The sequence below is a fragment of the Colletotrichum abscissum genome (genome assembly GCF_030869225.1).
Source record: "Colletotrichum abscissum strain IMI 504890 chromosome Unknown Scaffold_9.1, whole genome shotgun sequence".
Lineage (NCBI taxonomy): Eukaryota > Fungi > Ascomycota > Sordariomycetes > Glomerellales > Glomerellaceae > Colletotrichum > Colletotrichum abscissum.
Window position 1 is genome coordinate 181,484 of NW_026850536.1, and position 14,262 is coordinate 195,745.

The 14,262-nt window shown below is 52.9% G+C and overlaps 5 protein-coding genes across 5 annotated transcripts; 4 read left to right on the forward strand and 1 right to left on the reverse strand.

Annotated features, from left to right (window-relative positions):
* Positions 1-358: 358 nt before the first annotated feature.
* CABS01_04560 (uncharacterized protein) lies at positions 359-1,667 on the forward strand (the record flags this gene model as incomplete). The annotated part of the gene is made up of 2 exons (XM_060537931.1): positions 359-839; positions 895-1,667. The coding sequence occupies 2 exons, from the start codon at positions 359-361 to the stop codon at positions 1,665-1,667; spliced, it is 1,254 nt and encodes a 417-aa protein (XP_060389593.1).
* A 1,109-nt stretch (positions 1,668-2,776) lies between these two features.
* On the forward strand, positions 2,777-3,811 carry CABS01_04561 (uncharacterized protein; the record flags this gene model as incomplete). Its single annotated transcript, XM_060537932.1, has 3 exons — positions 2,777-3,093; positions 3,256-3,614; positions 3,681-3,811. 3 exons carry the CDS (start codon positions 2,777-2,779, stop codon positions 3,809-3,811), a joined length of 807 nt encoding a protein of 268 aa, XP_060389594.1.
* Positions 3,812-5,941: 2,130 nt separating this feature from the next.
* CABS01_04562 (GATA zinc finger) lies at positions 5,942-7,845 on the forward strand (the record flags this gene model as incomplete). The annotated part of the gene is made up of 3 exons (XM_060537933.1): positions 5,942-6,312; positions 6,372-6,961; positions 7,013-7,845. The coding sequence occupies 3 exons, from the start codon at positions 5,942-5,944 to the stop codon at positions 7,843-7,845; spliced, it is 1,794 nt and encodes a 597-aa protein (XP_060389595.1).
* A 1,543-nt stretch (positions 7,846-9,388) lies between these two features.
* CABS01_04563 (COPI associated protein) lies at positions 9,389-10,237 on the reverse strand (the record flags this gene model as incomplete). The annotated part of the gene is made up of 6 exons (XM_060537934.1): positions 9,389-9,561; positions 9,637-9,705; positions 9,757-9,771; positions 9,847-9,890; positions 10,056-10,127; positions 10,218-10,237. 6 exons carry the CDS (start codon positions 10,235-10,237, stop codon positions 9,389-9,391), a joined length of 393 nt encoding a protein of 130 aa, XP_060389596.1.
* Positions 10,238-10,980: 743 nt separating this feature from the next.
* CABS01_04564 (translation elongation factor G) lies at positions 10,981-13,618 on the forward strand (the record flags this gene model as incomplete). Its single annotated transcript, XM_060537935.1, has 3 exons — positions 10,981-11,160; positions 11,217-11,277; positions 11,403-13,618. The coding sequence occupies 3 exons, from the start codon at positions 10,981-10,983 to the stop codon at positions 13,616-13,618; spliced, it is 2,457 nt and encodes an 818-aa protein (XP_060389597.1).
* Positions 13,619-14,262: the final 644 nt, after the last annotated feature.

Here is a 14,262-nt window from a genome sequence, read left to right on the forward strand (position 1 = left end):
CGTAAACAATACAATAGTTAGGACCTTGCTGCTTTCCTCGAAACTCACGATCAATGCGACTTGAGGGGCGGCTATCTCCTTACTTCCTGCGTATTCGCCGAGTCACTGCAAGTAGGTAGTCAAAATAGAAGTCTCCAGATGAGGACGCAATGAGAGTTGACTTGACAAAGAGATGTATATTTGTAGCTGCCATTCTCACACAGCACCTTCGTGAGATGACAAAAAGCGCGCAACTCTCGCAGCGCCACCATTTTTTGAACTTTATCCAACTTCGACTCCCACCGCAAATTGGCAAAGTGTCATTTGAATCGCACTACTAAGAATCGCGCGCAACCAATATCATTACATTCATTTTGACATGAACCGACAATCATCGGAATCTGTGGGGAGTGCCTCACCGGCGCGCACGCCGCAATTCAGTAGACCACTCGCTCGCAGTCGTCTTAGCGCCACACCGCTCACCGAAACTCCACCGACGAGCACGAGTGCTGGCAGAGACGGCACACCGGGATCAGACAAAATCTTGTCCGGTCGTGTCAAAAAGACACCGCGCAAAGTTTCTAAGAGAAAAGAAGATGTCTTGAGCGAAAAGGAAAAGGACGAGGAGAGGCGGCAGCTGGACGAGATGGACGAGGAAAGGAAACTATTCCCAGGCAGCGACGACTGGACAGACGAAGAGAACAGACTCTTCCAAATTCTGTACATGAGGCAGTACAGTCCTCTACTACCATCGCATTGGGATATGGACTTCCGAGGGATCCCCATCCCGGATGTTCTCTTCGCAAGCTCTGATGCCCACCCGCCCGTCATCAACTCGAGAAGTGGAAATGACTTCAAGGGTGAGAATCCAAAATCGAGAGAACTTAGAAAAGGTTGACGGCTAACAGTCTGAAGCTACCAGAGCACTCGCTCGGCTCATTGAGCTGACGGCGCATGTGCGAGCCTTGTGCCAGACACGCCAAAGACACAGAGCACGCGCCCACATTGAGAAGGAACTCCACGAATATGCGAAATGGGCCGAACAAGACGGGGGATACAACAGTCTCGAGTATCTGCCGAATCTCGTCATTGACATGGTGGACACGAAAGCGTCGCCTCAAGCTATTGAGGAGCACATGCAGTTACGTCTCAAGGCGGCTGCTGCTACCCATCGCGCTCATTGGAGGAATGGTCTAGCGAATCCTGACTCCCGCGAAGACGAGGATGAAAATGCCGAAATCGAGGACAATAGGGTTGTTCTTGTGCCCGACAAGTATCAGACGCCGTCGCCAAAGAAACCTCGCACATTGCGCCGCTCGACATCTCCTAGCAACGGAACCAAACACGACGATAACCAGAAGGACAAGATACCGGGCTGGAACCTCTCCAGTCCGGCAAGTCAGTCTCCGCATGGGCAGGAAGAACAGTACACCCGCCGGCCGCCCGTGATATATGGACTTTTCATCGTTAACACATCCGTCATGGTACTTACCATTGACTCCGCCAAAGAAGGAGACGAGGCCTATGTCAGTTACCAGGTCGAGGTTGGTCTCAGCAAAAACTACCAGGCAGTTTGGAATGCCATTACCATCGCCATTGTGGTATGCCTTGCGAGAGACGCAATGATGGAAATGAAGGTTGACTTCAACACTTCACTCAACGACGGGGACAGCGACCCCGACGCTTGATACGATGGAACGAAGGAATGAGGCTAGCATGCGGTTGCCAGCCGGCCTCGGGCTTTTTCTTTGTGACTCGTACGACGGGGACTTCTTTGAATGCGTATACCCCTTTCACGATTACGGGCGGACTAGATGCAGATACCCATTTACCTAGTTGATAATGACACAAACTTTGCCAAGCTATCACGCTACCTTAGTACTTGAGACCCTCCCGAAGCACAATGAGTCACCTGACGCGCGCTTTACCATTGTTTCTATTTTCAAGTAGATATTCCGCGGGCTTGGCCAAGGAGATAGCAGGCATGATATGATGAATGAAAGGCCCGAGATGACATTTTAGAATTAGGCGATTGGCTAATAATTGTCGGGAGATGGATGCGAGCCTCGGCAAGCTACTCGCCATCTTTTCTGGGCACTGTGGAGGAGAAAAAAAGTGCCCCAACCCACGAGATTTTCAACAAGCCTTGTTTTTTTTTTTATCACCGAACAAGACCGCGTATCTCACCTCGGATCCGGCATTTTGACTTCACCTTAGTTGCTGATGCCCGCTTCGAACGTCTCACCAGTTACACGAAACCTCCGCAAGTAGACAATTTGACAAACGACAGAAAATAAAACCGCAGCAAGCTCGGCGTTAAATTGCATCTCGGAGCCGTGAGACGTTGAGGAGGTTCGGTCACCGAGGGCGGAGGGGTCGTCGATTGGGGAAACGCATCCATGGGATCTCGGACCTTGGAAGGAAGTGGAAGCTCAAGCCACCACATGGCACACACAACATCAAATCACACTGCCGTTGCGGGTTGCATTGTTATCATTGATCATCCGGTCTGATCAATGGCCCTTGCTCCTATCACCGAGGGGAGGTCCCTGCCAGACCTCGGGATTACGTATCTTCTCTCGCAGGAAGGAAAGGAAGAAAAAACAAAAAGGCGTTTTTCGGGGGGTGGAAATTGGGGGAACTGGCATGACCCCCGATTGCCTCATTCGTCACCGCCTTTAAAGGACCCTGTCAGCTTATTCATGTCGATTATCACTGGACGGGAAGGAAGAAGGCTCGCCAGTTACTCGGACCCGGACTCCGGTTCTTGGTCCACCCGCTGCAAGTTTGATGGACCATGGTTCTTGCCTTCTGGGACTTTCTGGAGCCAGGTACGTCTTCTTTTTTTGTCATCTTTTTTCTTTCCGTCTACTTCTTTCGGTACCGAGGCGCTAATGGAGGAAAAAGTCCTACAGCCGACTTTACGAGAGAAGGAAGGGGCACGTGTGACTATTATACCGTGTGGTGGAATGACAGGTCAAGAGCCCAAGTTGAACGAAATCCTCGGGATCTTCGATTTGCCCTTTGTCACAATCGGGGCAACTGGAATCTCGCATCTTCCTCTGCCTGCTTCGGTGTCTCAACTTTTGCCTGCGCTAGCCGTGGCGGAAAGGTGTAAGTCGCATCCCCGGGAGACCTTGCTTCGACAAGACTTGCCAGGGCTTACAGCATCTCACCTGTATTCATACGTCCGCTCAGTGTCGGAGAGCCGACGTCGTCGGGTGTGTTGCATTGCATCTTTGGGGGGCGGATGGCTTACACTACCTACTCGGACAGCCCTGTTTCGATTCCAGAGCACTGGGGGACACATGCCTTACTGCGCACCCGCGGACACAAGAACACATGGGCGAAGTGTCTTCTGGCAATTGGAACCGGAGACCGAGCTGGCGGGCAGGAGATGGCCCCTGGGGCCCTGGGCTGCTGGGGTCGTCGCCTTGGGTTAGGTTGGCCCCCCATTAGAGGTGCTGCATCTCGCTTCGGCCGGCGGAAGAGTGCCGGTGATGTGAGAGATGATGCAGCTGTAGGATGCTGGGACCTGGGTCGACACACCCTCACGAGGTCTCTAGGCACATCTATTTGTACGCCGCACAATGGTGCCTTTTCAGCTGCCATACCGCCTATTCGAATAGGAATAGGTAAGGGAGGGAGGATGATAGATATCCTTTCTTCTTACACGAGCAAAGCTGACGCCTCATACATGGTAGAGCGATGTCAGCACACTGCAGTATCAGTCGGTGAAGCATGTCCTGAAATACGACAGGAAGATGACCTGATGGGACTGGTGCTACGTTCACAAACACGCGCGTGTCAGTCGAAGCCAATGCTGCGCTAGGCAGGGCCGTCACACTCGGCTTTAAGGTTACCGCAACAAATTCTTCGTCAATTCCGTTCTGGTCGCGGGGTGGACAGCGAAGGGCCCCCCCTCCAAGGGTTTGGCGCAGCATTGACATGGAGACGGCGTATGTTCGCCAGACGTGCCGATTGATCCATTCCAGAGTCAAGCAAATCAGAGGAGGTGTCCACCGTCTACTAGATGGAGTCGCAGCGAACCGGCGTCTTCCCCCCTAGTACCCAGTTGCTAGCATCTAGTAGCCAGCACGAGTAGGGAAGTCTGGGCGACGCCAGCCCGGGAAAGGCTAATTACGCCGTATTGTTCGGGACTAGACCTGGAGTCTGGGTACTTATCGTCTCATACGGCCCCTGCCTGTCGCTATCGTGATCCAAATGTTTGGTGACTGGTTTGGGGGGATCTTGGTTGTGGTGTCTTGGCCACGATCTGCTTTCGTCAAAGGATTTGAAAGAGAGAGTGAGATATGGCCAGATGTCGGAACAAGATTCATGGATAAAGAGGCACTCAACCTCCTGGAGCCCGGCAAGATGACGAAACAGCCGAAGCACTATTTTCCTGACATACGCGGAAACCGTAAAAAGTTGATAAGTGCACAGATTGGGTCCTATCCTTGGATCACGGAAGGAAAGAAGTGAAAAAAATAAATGAAAAAAAAAAAAAGTCTCTTGGACCCAAGTGCCATCAATGCCGCGATGTTGGACGCAGCTAGGTGGATTTTTGGACCGGCGGGTGGATTAGAAGACATTGAAGCCCCCTGTCACCCTTGTCGTTGTGCCTTAGCGACATTCCTCATCATGGCCAATCAACGACCACCTGTTGTAATCCGTGACCTCTCAGCTCAGATCACCCACGGTGACCCAGCACCTAGGCTCCGATTTTCCCCCATTTGTCGTCCGTCACTCGTCATTGGGAAGCGAGAGAGGAGAGAGCCCAGACGCGGACGCAGCAGTTCAGTCGCAGGCAGGAGCCGTAGCGTGGGCTGTCCAGTCTGTTCTCGTGATTTTCTGCCACCACCTCACGCACTTCCAGCGCCGCGGTTCCTCCTCGTCCCTCACATCATCGCCGCCCTACGCAAGTACTGGCACACACCTCACATACAAGTGGCTTCGACTACTCTCACACTAGACCAACACCCGCCCCTGTCCAAGATCAACATACGTTCACTACGTTTCCAGCCTGGCTTCCACCGTTCCAGAATTCTGGCCTGCTTCAAGACTTCACAAGCAACCTCCCACCCCCCTTTCCCACCTAACTGTTCCCCCCCAAGAGCCCACCAAACACCTGCCGATACCTCTCAGGCTCTCTCACCGCCCGGTGAACCCTCTAGAGGAACTCGCTACCCTTCACGTCGACGAGGGGCTCTTACATGTCTGCCAACGCCAGCAACGCCGGTTGTTTTCTCCTCAGCATGCACTCGAAATCACCATCATTACCCTCTTAGGCTCCCGTGCGCTCTCTCTCAACTCTTCTGCAACACTCTCACACCCCCCTCTTCCTGGTAGAGCAGAAGAAACCGAATCCGGGGCTGTAGAAGAAACCGACCCCTGGCGTACAGTAGGCCCCTCAGCCTCTCACACCACACTGTGTACCCCGTAAAGAGGCATCAGCACCTAGAGACCTTTCTGTTGCCCTTGATCAACGGTGGCGACCCTCTGGTGCTTGTTTCCTTCCCCCGGCCTCCGATTCCGCCTTCTTGCTCCGTCATCCGGTCTTCCACAGCCACTTCCTGACGTTGTCGTCTACTCGAGGACGGGCCAATTCCATTCCCTGACCCTCTCCTCCTCCGGACTGCCGACCGTCGAACCACCTTTTGCACCGTGGTGGGGTTGTCTAAGTTTGACTCGGGCCCTACTTCTCTCCTACCTACTTCTTTATACGCCATCCTACGACCGTCTCGCCGCTAGTTATCTCCCTCCTCCGAAGCCGTTTCCTTTCTCCGGGCCAAGCATTATCTCTGCCTAGCGAAGTCATCAAATCTCGATACCCCCTTTCCTACTCGTCAAGGTCCTCTTACACTTCGCCTCGACTAGTACGGTACACACGTTTTCTGCTGCTTTCAACACCACCTACGGCTAGTACATCCCACCTCGACCGAAACCACGCTCTCCACGAATGGCTATGGCCGATGGCATGTCGTCGGCGGCACAGGGGACGGCGAAACAGCCCCCCTCGACCATCCGAACCGCTCTCCCATCACGACGCATGTCCCCCAAGGCCCGCGAAGGAGGGCAGTACGCTGCCATGGAGCAGGCGAGAGGCCACAGTCCAGTAGGCCGAGGCGAGAGCCTTGAGGGACCGGCGACCTTGCGGCCAAATTCCCGACGTAGTCCGTCGAGCGACGCCATGTCGAGGTCACAGGCCAGGAGTCCGGTCTCAGTATCCAGTGATGGCTCCCCGAAGGACGTGAGATCAGAACCAAGACCTAGCCCGGCACCGTCAACGGCGACAACGTCTTCTTCAGGTCAGACGGGTCAAGTCTGCAGGTAAGAGGGCGACGGGCTTCTTCCCAACCCCCTGTGGACCGCTTGCTGACCAGCTACAGTAATTGTGGTACAACACGAACACCGTTATGGAGGAGATCTCCCCAAGGAACGACGATATGCAATGCTTGCGGCCTGTATCAGAAGGCGAGAAACGCATCACGCCCAACTAACCTCAAGAAACCCCCGCATCTTGTTGCAGCGGCACCCAGGACGGCTCCCCCAAAGATTGCGCCAGCACCAGGTCCAGGCCCAAAATATCTCAGTGCTCCCGCTCCCACGTATGTGACGGAGGAACAGGCGCCATCAGGCACCTGTCCAGGGGGTGGAAAGTGCAACGGTACCGGTGGTGCGGAAGGCTGCAGTGGTTGTCCTGCGTACAACAACCGAGTATCGAAATCCGCCCATCTGAACGTTCAGGGGCAAGGTGGTTGCGGTGGTGGTGGTGGCGGCGGCGGTTCGTCTAGCCAATCTCAGGGCGAACCCATGGCCGTCGACGACCCCGTTGCTCCTGTCGATATCGCCGCTCTGCAAATACAGCAAGCACAAAACCCAAACCATACCGTTGTGATCGCCTGCCAAAATTGCGGCACTACCATCACCCCGCTATGGAGACGAGACGAAAGTGGCCACACGATCTGCAATGCTTGCGGTACGTGCCGTCTTTTTTCTGGGGAAATCTTTAACATGCTGACATAAACAGGTCTTTACTACAAACTTCACGGAGTTCACCGGCCTGTGACTATGAAGAAGTCGATCATCAAGAGACGGAAACGAGTGATACCATCTTCGTTTGGCGGCGAGTGGACGGAAGAGATGCTTGAGGGTTCAGAGACGCAAAGCGTAGCACCAGAGGGAAGTCCGGAAAGGGGCACGATGAACGAGGACGGATCCATCAATTTGGGCTTTCGACGTCGGGAAGAGAATCCTGCCACCATGCTTCCAGATCCACTTATGCGTTCGAATCGACAAGGCTCGCCGCTGCCTTCGCATGACTTGGCTGCGTATCAATCTTCGGGTTCCCGAACTTCGAACCCCTATCCGGGATCGCTGAATGACGATAACCGCCTTGCTCCGATCACATCGCTCGCCGCCATGGGGGAACGCCAACCCTCTCTGTCACCTGGCTCTTTCTTGTCTCCATCGAGGAAACGATCACTTTCTGCAGAAGGAAATCCGTCTAGCGATGGCGGACCAGACACGTCCAAGCGATTATCGTCCATCAAGTCAATCCTCAACCCGACAACGGCAGATGACAGCCCGGCCTACCACTCGGGTAGCGATGACGCCGCGGAACATTACGCCCGATCTGCCATGTCGCCGGCCGCCTCCGCACCGAGTCCAGGTTCCTACTCGAATGCTCACATGACGCCTCTTCCATCACCTGGACCGAGCAGTCAGACGAGCAATCCGGGATTCAGGCCAGAAAACGAAAGAGTCAAGGCAGAGAAGAGGGCAGCATTGATCCGGGAAGCTGAACGGATGAGGGAGATGTTGGCCGCGAAGGAGAAGGAGCTAGCGGACATGGGAAACTAATGAAAGTTCCATCACGATACAAACGAACCACGGGATCATCGGACAACTGATTTTTTTGGGACAATATGGGCACACACACACACACACATCATGGCTTGGAGTTCCTTTTTGTGCGACGCGATCGGCTGGGGCCGTCTATTCCATCACCAAACAGGTTGAAGCTATCCTTCTTCCATTTACGGTTTCACCAGGGGCGAACGAGAAAAACAAAACGGACGGGGTCTGGCCTTACACAAAATGGGAGAGGATGGTTGTTTTTGGGACGCATTTTGGCGGCCACTCAACAAAAAATGGCATCTTTCTTTACAGGGTGTTTTTCTCCGACTCACGAAGAGGGCGTTTTCTTCTGTTTACAACAAACCGAATGGAATTACAAAATGGAATTTGCGCGCGGAAAGGGAGGGAGATGGGAGGTTTCCCCAAGGGCGGACCAGGAGTTTTTTCTTTCCGTTGTCGTTCAGGGTGGATGGGATTTCGAACGGTGTTTATTGACAGAGTACCCGACCATCTGTAAAGTGGTTATCGGGCGAGTGGAATCGGAGAGGTGAGAGGCATTCGGGAAGAACCAAGCAAGATATTTTCGTGTTCTATGGACGGTATGAAGAGGGGCAAAAACTGGCATGGCACAAGGCGTCTTTGGATGCTGTAGGGTGTATGTAGTAGCCCTTCTTTCCCAATCGGAAGTCTGCGCGTCGAAATATCAAAAGCTGAAGCAATGTATTTTGCTCGCATGGTTTAGTTATCTACCTAAAGCACAATGGGATTGTCCCCCCCTTTCACCAGAAGTCTACCTTTCGGTCACCGTAAACTGCAAGTAACCAACGTTTCGCTGAAACCTTGAACCACCGACAAGGCAATGGTGTAGCACCCGCAGTTACATCACGGAGGCTGGAATCGTCGCGGACATCATGCAAATATGAGGTAGTATGAGTAAGGCTTCTGGAGGGCAAAAATCAGGTCTGTTACGACTAGCCATTGCGAATCCCAAACAATGCCCTACTTTTCCAGGCCTCCCTTTCTCCTTTACACCATCTAAGTAAAAAGTCATACAAAGTGCCACTAGACCTGGCACAGTCTTCCGTCGTACAAGTCGAAATGCAATGAAGCATATGCTCTTTCCCTACACAACACACACACACAACCTTCGTGCCTTGCAGTGGTGAATACACACAATATATAGCCTGCTCGGTGGGGCCAAACATCATAAGGGAGCTTCGCGTCGAAATTTCCTACGCTGTCGTTCCTATCTGGTCGCTTCTCTTCTCGTTCTTTTTGTTCCCCATTGTCATGGATGAAGCTGAGGAATTGGTTGTCGTGATCGTTTTACGCGATGTCGAGTTCCCCGTCTCTTTTCAGTATCTTAAGTTTCGAAAGAAAAAAAGCCTCAGCAAATCCGGTTCATTGTCTTGTTTCGCGAATTGTAAAATGGGGGAAAAGAATCCGTGCCTTTACCTCTCTTCCAACGGTTTCAATGTTGGTAGAGTGCAAAAGGCATCCGAGATGAAATTTGGTTTCTTTGTGTGGTTGAAAAGGGGCTGCTAGCTTACACCTGCTCTGCACCCCAGCCGCCGTCGGCCTCGCGCATGTTGGCTGGCGGCTCGATCTGGGGAACAAACTCGAGGACGACGTAGGCGACGCCAATAAGGCCGACAATAGAGCCGGCAATGATCTTGAAGACACCGTCGGAGAGAAGGATGGAGCCGATGAAAATGTAGACTGCGAGGAAGGAGCCGCATTAGAACCAGTGTGCATCGACTACGAGAATATTCGGAGGGGGGCTTTGAAACTTACAGACACCGCGGCCAACGAAAGAGAAGAGGAATGAAGCGTAACGGGAGACTTGGGGAGGGATTTGGAACTCTGGTACTTTGTTAGAGGAGCTTCAGAGATTGAGGATTCATTATCAAATACCGAGCAGAGCAGTGCCTAATCGAATCGCATTAGCCATGTCACTACCAAGAATGCATCCTATGCAAGCTTCAGGAGGGGGTGAATGCTTACAGAGACCGAAGATGATCACGTAGGCGCCAACAATGATACCCTGGCTACACAGGCAGAGTTGTCAGTATAGAGTCATCAAATCGCTATGCCACCACATGTCTCCTTCGTCACGATGAAGGGGTTTGGCTGTCGCACGAGGAATCCGTGCGCGCGCGCAAGTAGAGGTCGTAGACACGGGAGGTCCGTCGGGGGGGTCGGATAAGACGTACAAGTTGAAGTTGAAGAATTGGGCAATGCCGCCCAGGACCATGATGGTCGCGGTGGCCAAGTTGACGATGCGGCTGATGCGAGTGACGCCTGGTTAGCTTTTTGCGCATGCGCAGGATAGCTACTGGGTAGCTACCGCATCGCAAAGACTAGGGACCACATACAAGGCGTCAGAAAGCTCCATTTTGGCGAGTTGTAGATTGCGTTACTGTCGGGGATGGACGGAGATTCGATGGCGGAGGGCAAGCGAGGTGGATGAGAGAAGAAGAAGAAGAAGGGAAGCTGGCGTGGATGAATTGGCCAGGCAGCTAGATATCGCGGGTTTGGAAGAAGGATGTGTTGTGATGTGGGTGTGGGTGTGAAGAAGAAGCAAGGTGGGTGCAAGGTGTGACGTCCGGACAAGAGGCTGACGAGTCAAGTTCCGTAACTCTTTGGCTCCTGAAGCTCCTAGCAGATAGAAGGAGTGTGCTGGTGGATACTTGATGGAGCAAGTATATCTACCAGGCACAGGTACACGTAGCAAGCGCATATCATAGGTACCATGAAGTCGCAGCGGTTGAGCACCAGCCACACAACCCCCCAGCCTCTTTTCTGAGGGAGGTCACTGACTTGACACTGACATCCGCTCTGGCAGGAACGAGCCAAAGCTCTGTTGACCGCCTTCCTGCTTCGGACTAGATGGGTGTATGGACATCTGCTACGCGGATTGGTTGATTGCCGCTGATCAAAGTGAAAGTGCAGTCAATTAGAGAGCTCTCATGCCATCATGTTGTGAACAGCTTCATCCATGATCTAACTTAACGACATTTGCGACGTCATTTCGCTGTTCGCGCTTATCTCATGGCACTCTAAAATGTGATTGGAGTTCGTCGCCACCTTTCACATTCGTATTTTGTACTACGAAAACCCATATTTGATGGTCTAGTCATGCTGGTCTTTCGAGCTTCAGTGCCTAGGCAAAGCCATGTCGGCCGGTTACCAGGGCGGTCTTGTTTCGCTGGGATTGTGAGCTTCCGAAGGTCAATACACACACCTCCGGTGCAATCGAAGCATCGGTCTCCTATCAAGGATATCAGAAATATTGGGATCATTGCCCATGTCGATGCTGTGCGTATTCAGTCGCTTTTTGAGCTTGAGTGATAGAATGGCTGATTTATTCTCAGGGCAAAACCACAACGACTGAGCGCATGCTGTATTATAGCGGCGTGACTCGCCGAGTTGGAGGTATGCAGGAGCCATTTTACCTTGCAATCGTTTTCATATCAACATTTTGTCTCGCGGAGTTGGATGAGAGCCGTAGCCGCGGCAAGTATGTACCAAGACCCTCTTGGCTGACCACGACACTGTAGACGTCGATGCAGGAAACACAGTGACTGACTTCCTCGACCTGGAGCGGGAACGAGGTATCACAATTCAGTCAGCAGCCATCACTTTTAACTGGCCCCTTCACGAGGAATGCGCCCCAGGCACAACCCCCAAAACGATTAATCTTATCGACACACCGGGTCATCAAGACTTCAGATTTGAGGTCGACAGGTGTCTGCCTGTTCTTGACGGTGCTGTATGTATCATCGACTCAGTGAAAGGCGTAGAAGCTCATACGGAGAGAGTGTGGGCTTCAGCACACGATCACAAGATCCCTCGCATTGTCTTCGTCAATAAGCTCGACCGAGACGGTGCTTCATTTCGAAAATCTGTGTTGGAGATTGGGTCACGTCTGAACGGGTGGCCACTTGTATGCCAAATTCCATGGTGGGAAGGAGACCAGTTTGTCGGTGTCATCGACGTCATTGACCGAGTCGGATATCGGTGGAAGGCAGAGAAGCAGAAGACGAAGTACGAGTTCGCGGAACTGCAAGAGGTGCTCAAGGGCAACTATCTTCTCGATGAAATTGAGACAGCTCGCGAGCGGCTCATTGAAGGCCTCGCTGAATGTGATGAGTCCATTATGGACCTGTTCGCAGACGATCCAAACAAAATCACAGGCAAGATGTTGAAAGACAGCGTTCGAAGCGCCATCCGCAGTGGCGACGGAAACGTTATTCCCGTTCTAGCAGGTGCCAGCTTCCGGCACATCGGTGTCGAGCCCCTGATGGACGCCATCGTTGACTACCTTCCCAGTCCTGACGAACGACCTGATCTTGAGATCCGTGCCGGCCCGGCAAAGCACAACCTCATTACGCTACTCGGTCAGAACTCGAGCAAGAAGCCAGGTCAGCAGCGTGTAGCAGCAGTCGCCTCCGTCTTCAAGGTCTATAATCACCCCAAAGAGGGAATCTTGAGCTTCGTGCGAGTCTACTTTGGCGAACTTCACAAGAACTCGTCCACCTGGAACACGCATAATCAGCAGGCAGAGCGTCCGTTCGGCTTGTTGCAGATATCCGCGGAGAAGACGGAAGATGTGCAACACCTCGCCACTGGCCAGATTGGCGCCATCAAGGGTCTAAAGAAGGCTCGTACGGGCGACACGCTGCTTGCTACTATCGCTCAGAAGCAGATCCCGGATGCCCTCAAGCATATCCAGATCAGGCCCCCAGAAATTCCTCCGCCAGTGGCTTTCCTCGCGATTGACCCCCACGGGCCCACAGCTTCCAAGGAGCTAGAGATCGCGCTCGAAAATGCGTCACGAGAAGATCCCAGCTTGAGATGGAGCCGTGACGAGAAGACAGAACAATTCATCCTGCAGGGTATGGGCAAACTCCACCTTGATATCGCCGTCTACAACCTCAAGCAGAACCCTAAGGTTCAGGCCGACTTCGGTCCTATCGAGGTCGATTACAAAGAGTGCATCACGTCCTCAATCGGACCGCATCATGTCACCTTTGACAGGGTCGTCGCGAGTAAGTCGGGCAAGGTATCATGTACAGCAACTCTGGAACCTCTGGAAGACCACCACCGCCAAGCCGCACTTGAGCCGACTGTCGAACGCGACGGGAACATGATTCACATCATCATCGATCTCCCCGAAGACGGCAACATAGCCTTTGATCCCGAGGAAGCCCGACAGCAACTCATCAATGGCGCCGTCGCAGCCGTGGCCCGCGGCCCGCGCCGCGGCTCCCCCGTCCAAGGTTGCCACATCACCATCACCGTTGACGCCGCAGCCGCCGAGAGCCCGTCCGGTGGACACTTCGCCGGCGCAGCATCTCGAGCCGTGCGCGAAGCACTCCGCGAGGCGCACATCACAAAGGGTGCCGTGGGCGTCCTCGAGCCCGTCATGCTTCTACACATCAGCTGTCCCGAGGCGGCCGCGGGCTTGGTGCAGCATGACATCAGCTCAGGAGCCGGTGGACACGTACTGGAGGTCAATGATAAGTCCGCCGAGTCGAGTTCGCACATCGACGTCAGCAGTATCTACGCGCCGCCAGATCCGTACGAGATCGTGGCTTCATTGAGGGGGAAAAAGTCGTTGGCCAGGACGGTGGAAATTGTAGCCAAGGTGCCGTTCAAGGAGGTCTTGAACTTTGACGAGCAGCTGAGAGGCAAGACTGGCGGAAGACACTCGATGACGATGGCGTTTGACAGTTTCGATCGTGTTGTTGGCCAACGAGAGAAGGCATTGTAAAGATAGAAAGTGTATATGTACTGTGTAAAGATAGAAAGCTTAAGAGGTTACAGGAACTCAGATACCTTCCCCATTTTCCCGAACGTACTGCGCAAATCGTCAGGAATAGCATTCGCATGTACAATACTCATGAATAGCCGGTTAGTGAAATTGCAAGTATTGAATACACGTAGCTCTGATGTTGCTGGACAGGTGCGATAATATCATGACTAAGCAGCGCATAAGTCTTCAGCAGTAGGGGACGCAACCCGACGTTGTTTTTCGAGCCAAAACAAAAGGAAACAGAGAATCTCGCTCCAAAGGAACAAATTGCCATGAATTGCAAAAGATTTATTAGCACAACCTGGTTTCGATCCAGGGACCTCTGGGTTATGAGCCCAGCGCTCTACCCCTGAGCTATTGTGCTCAGGCTTGTTGATGAAAAATTTTGATGGTCTTGTAACCCATATCCCGCTCGGTTGTGGAGCTGTGACTCACACATCCTCAACCAATAGTTCAACACGTCTCTTCAACCACTCGTGTTCTTCATCTGCTCTATTTTATCTCTACTCATAAAAAGCGACTGGTCATTTGTCATGGACTAGCTAGTTCTACTCAACAATCCCTCAAATTCATCCCTGGGATGGCTCGTTGACCTTGCTACT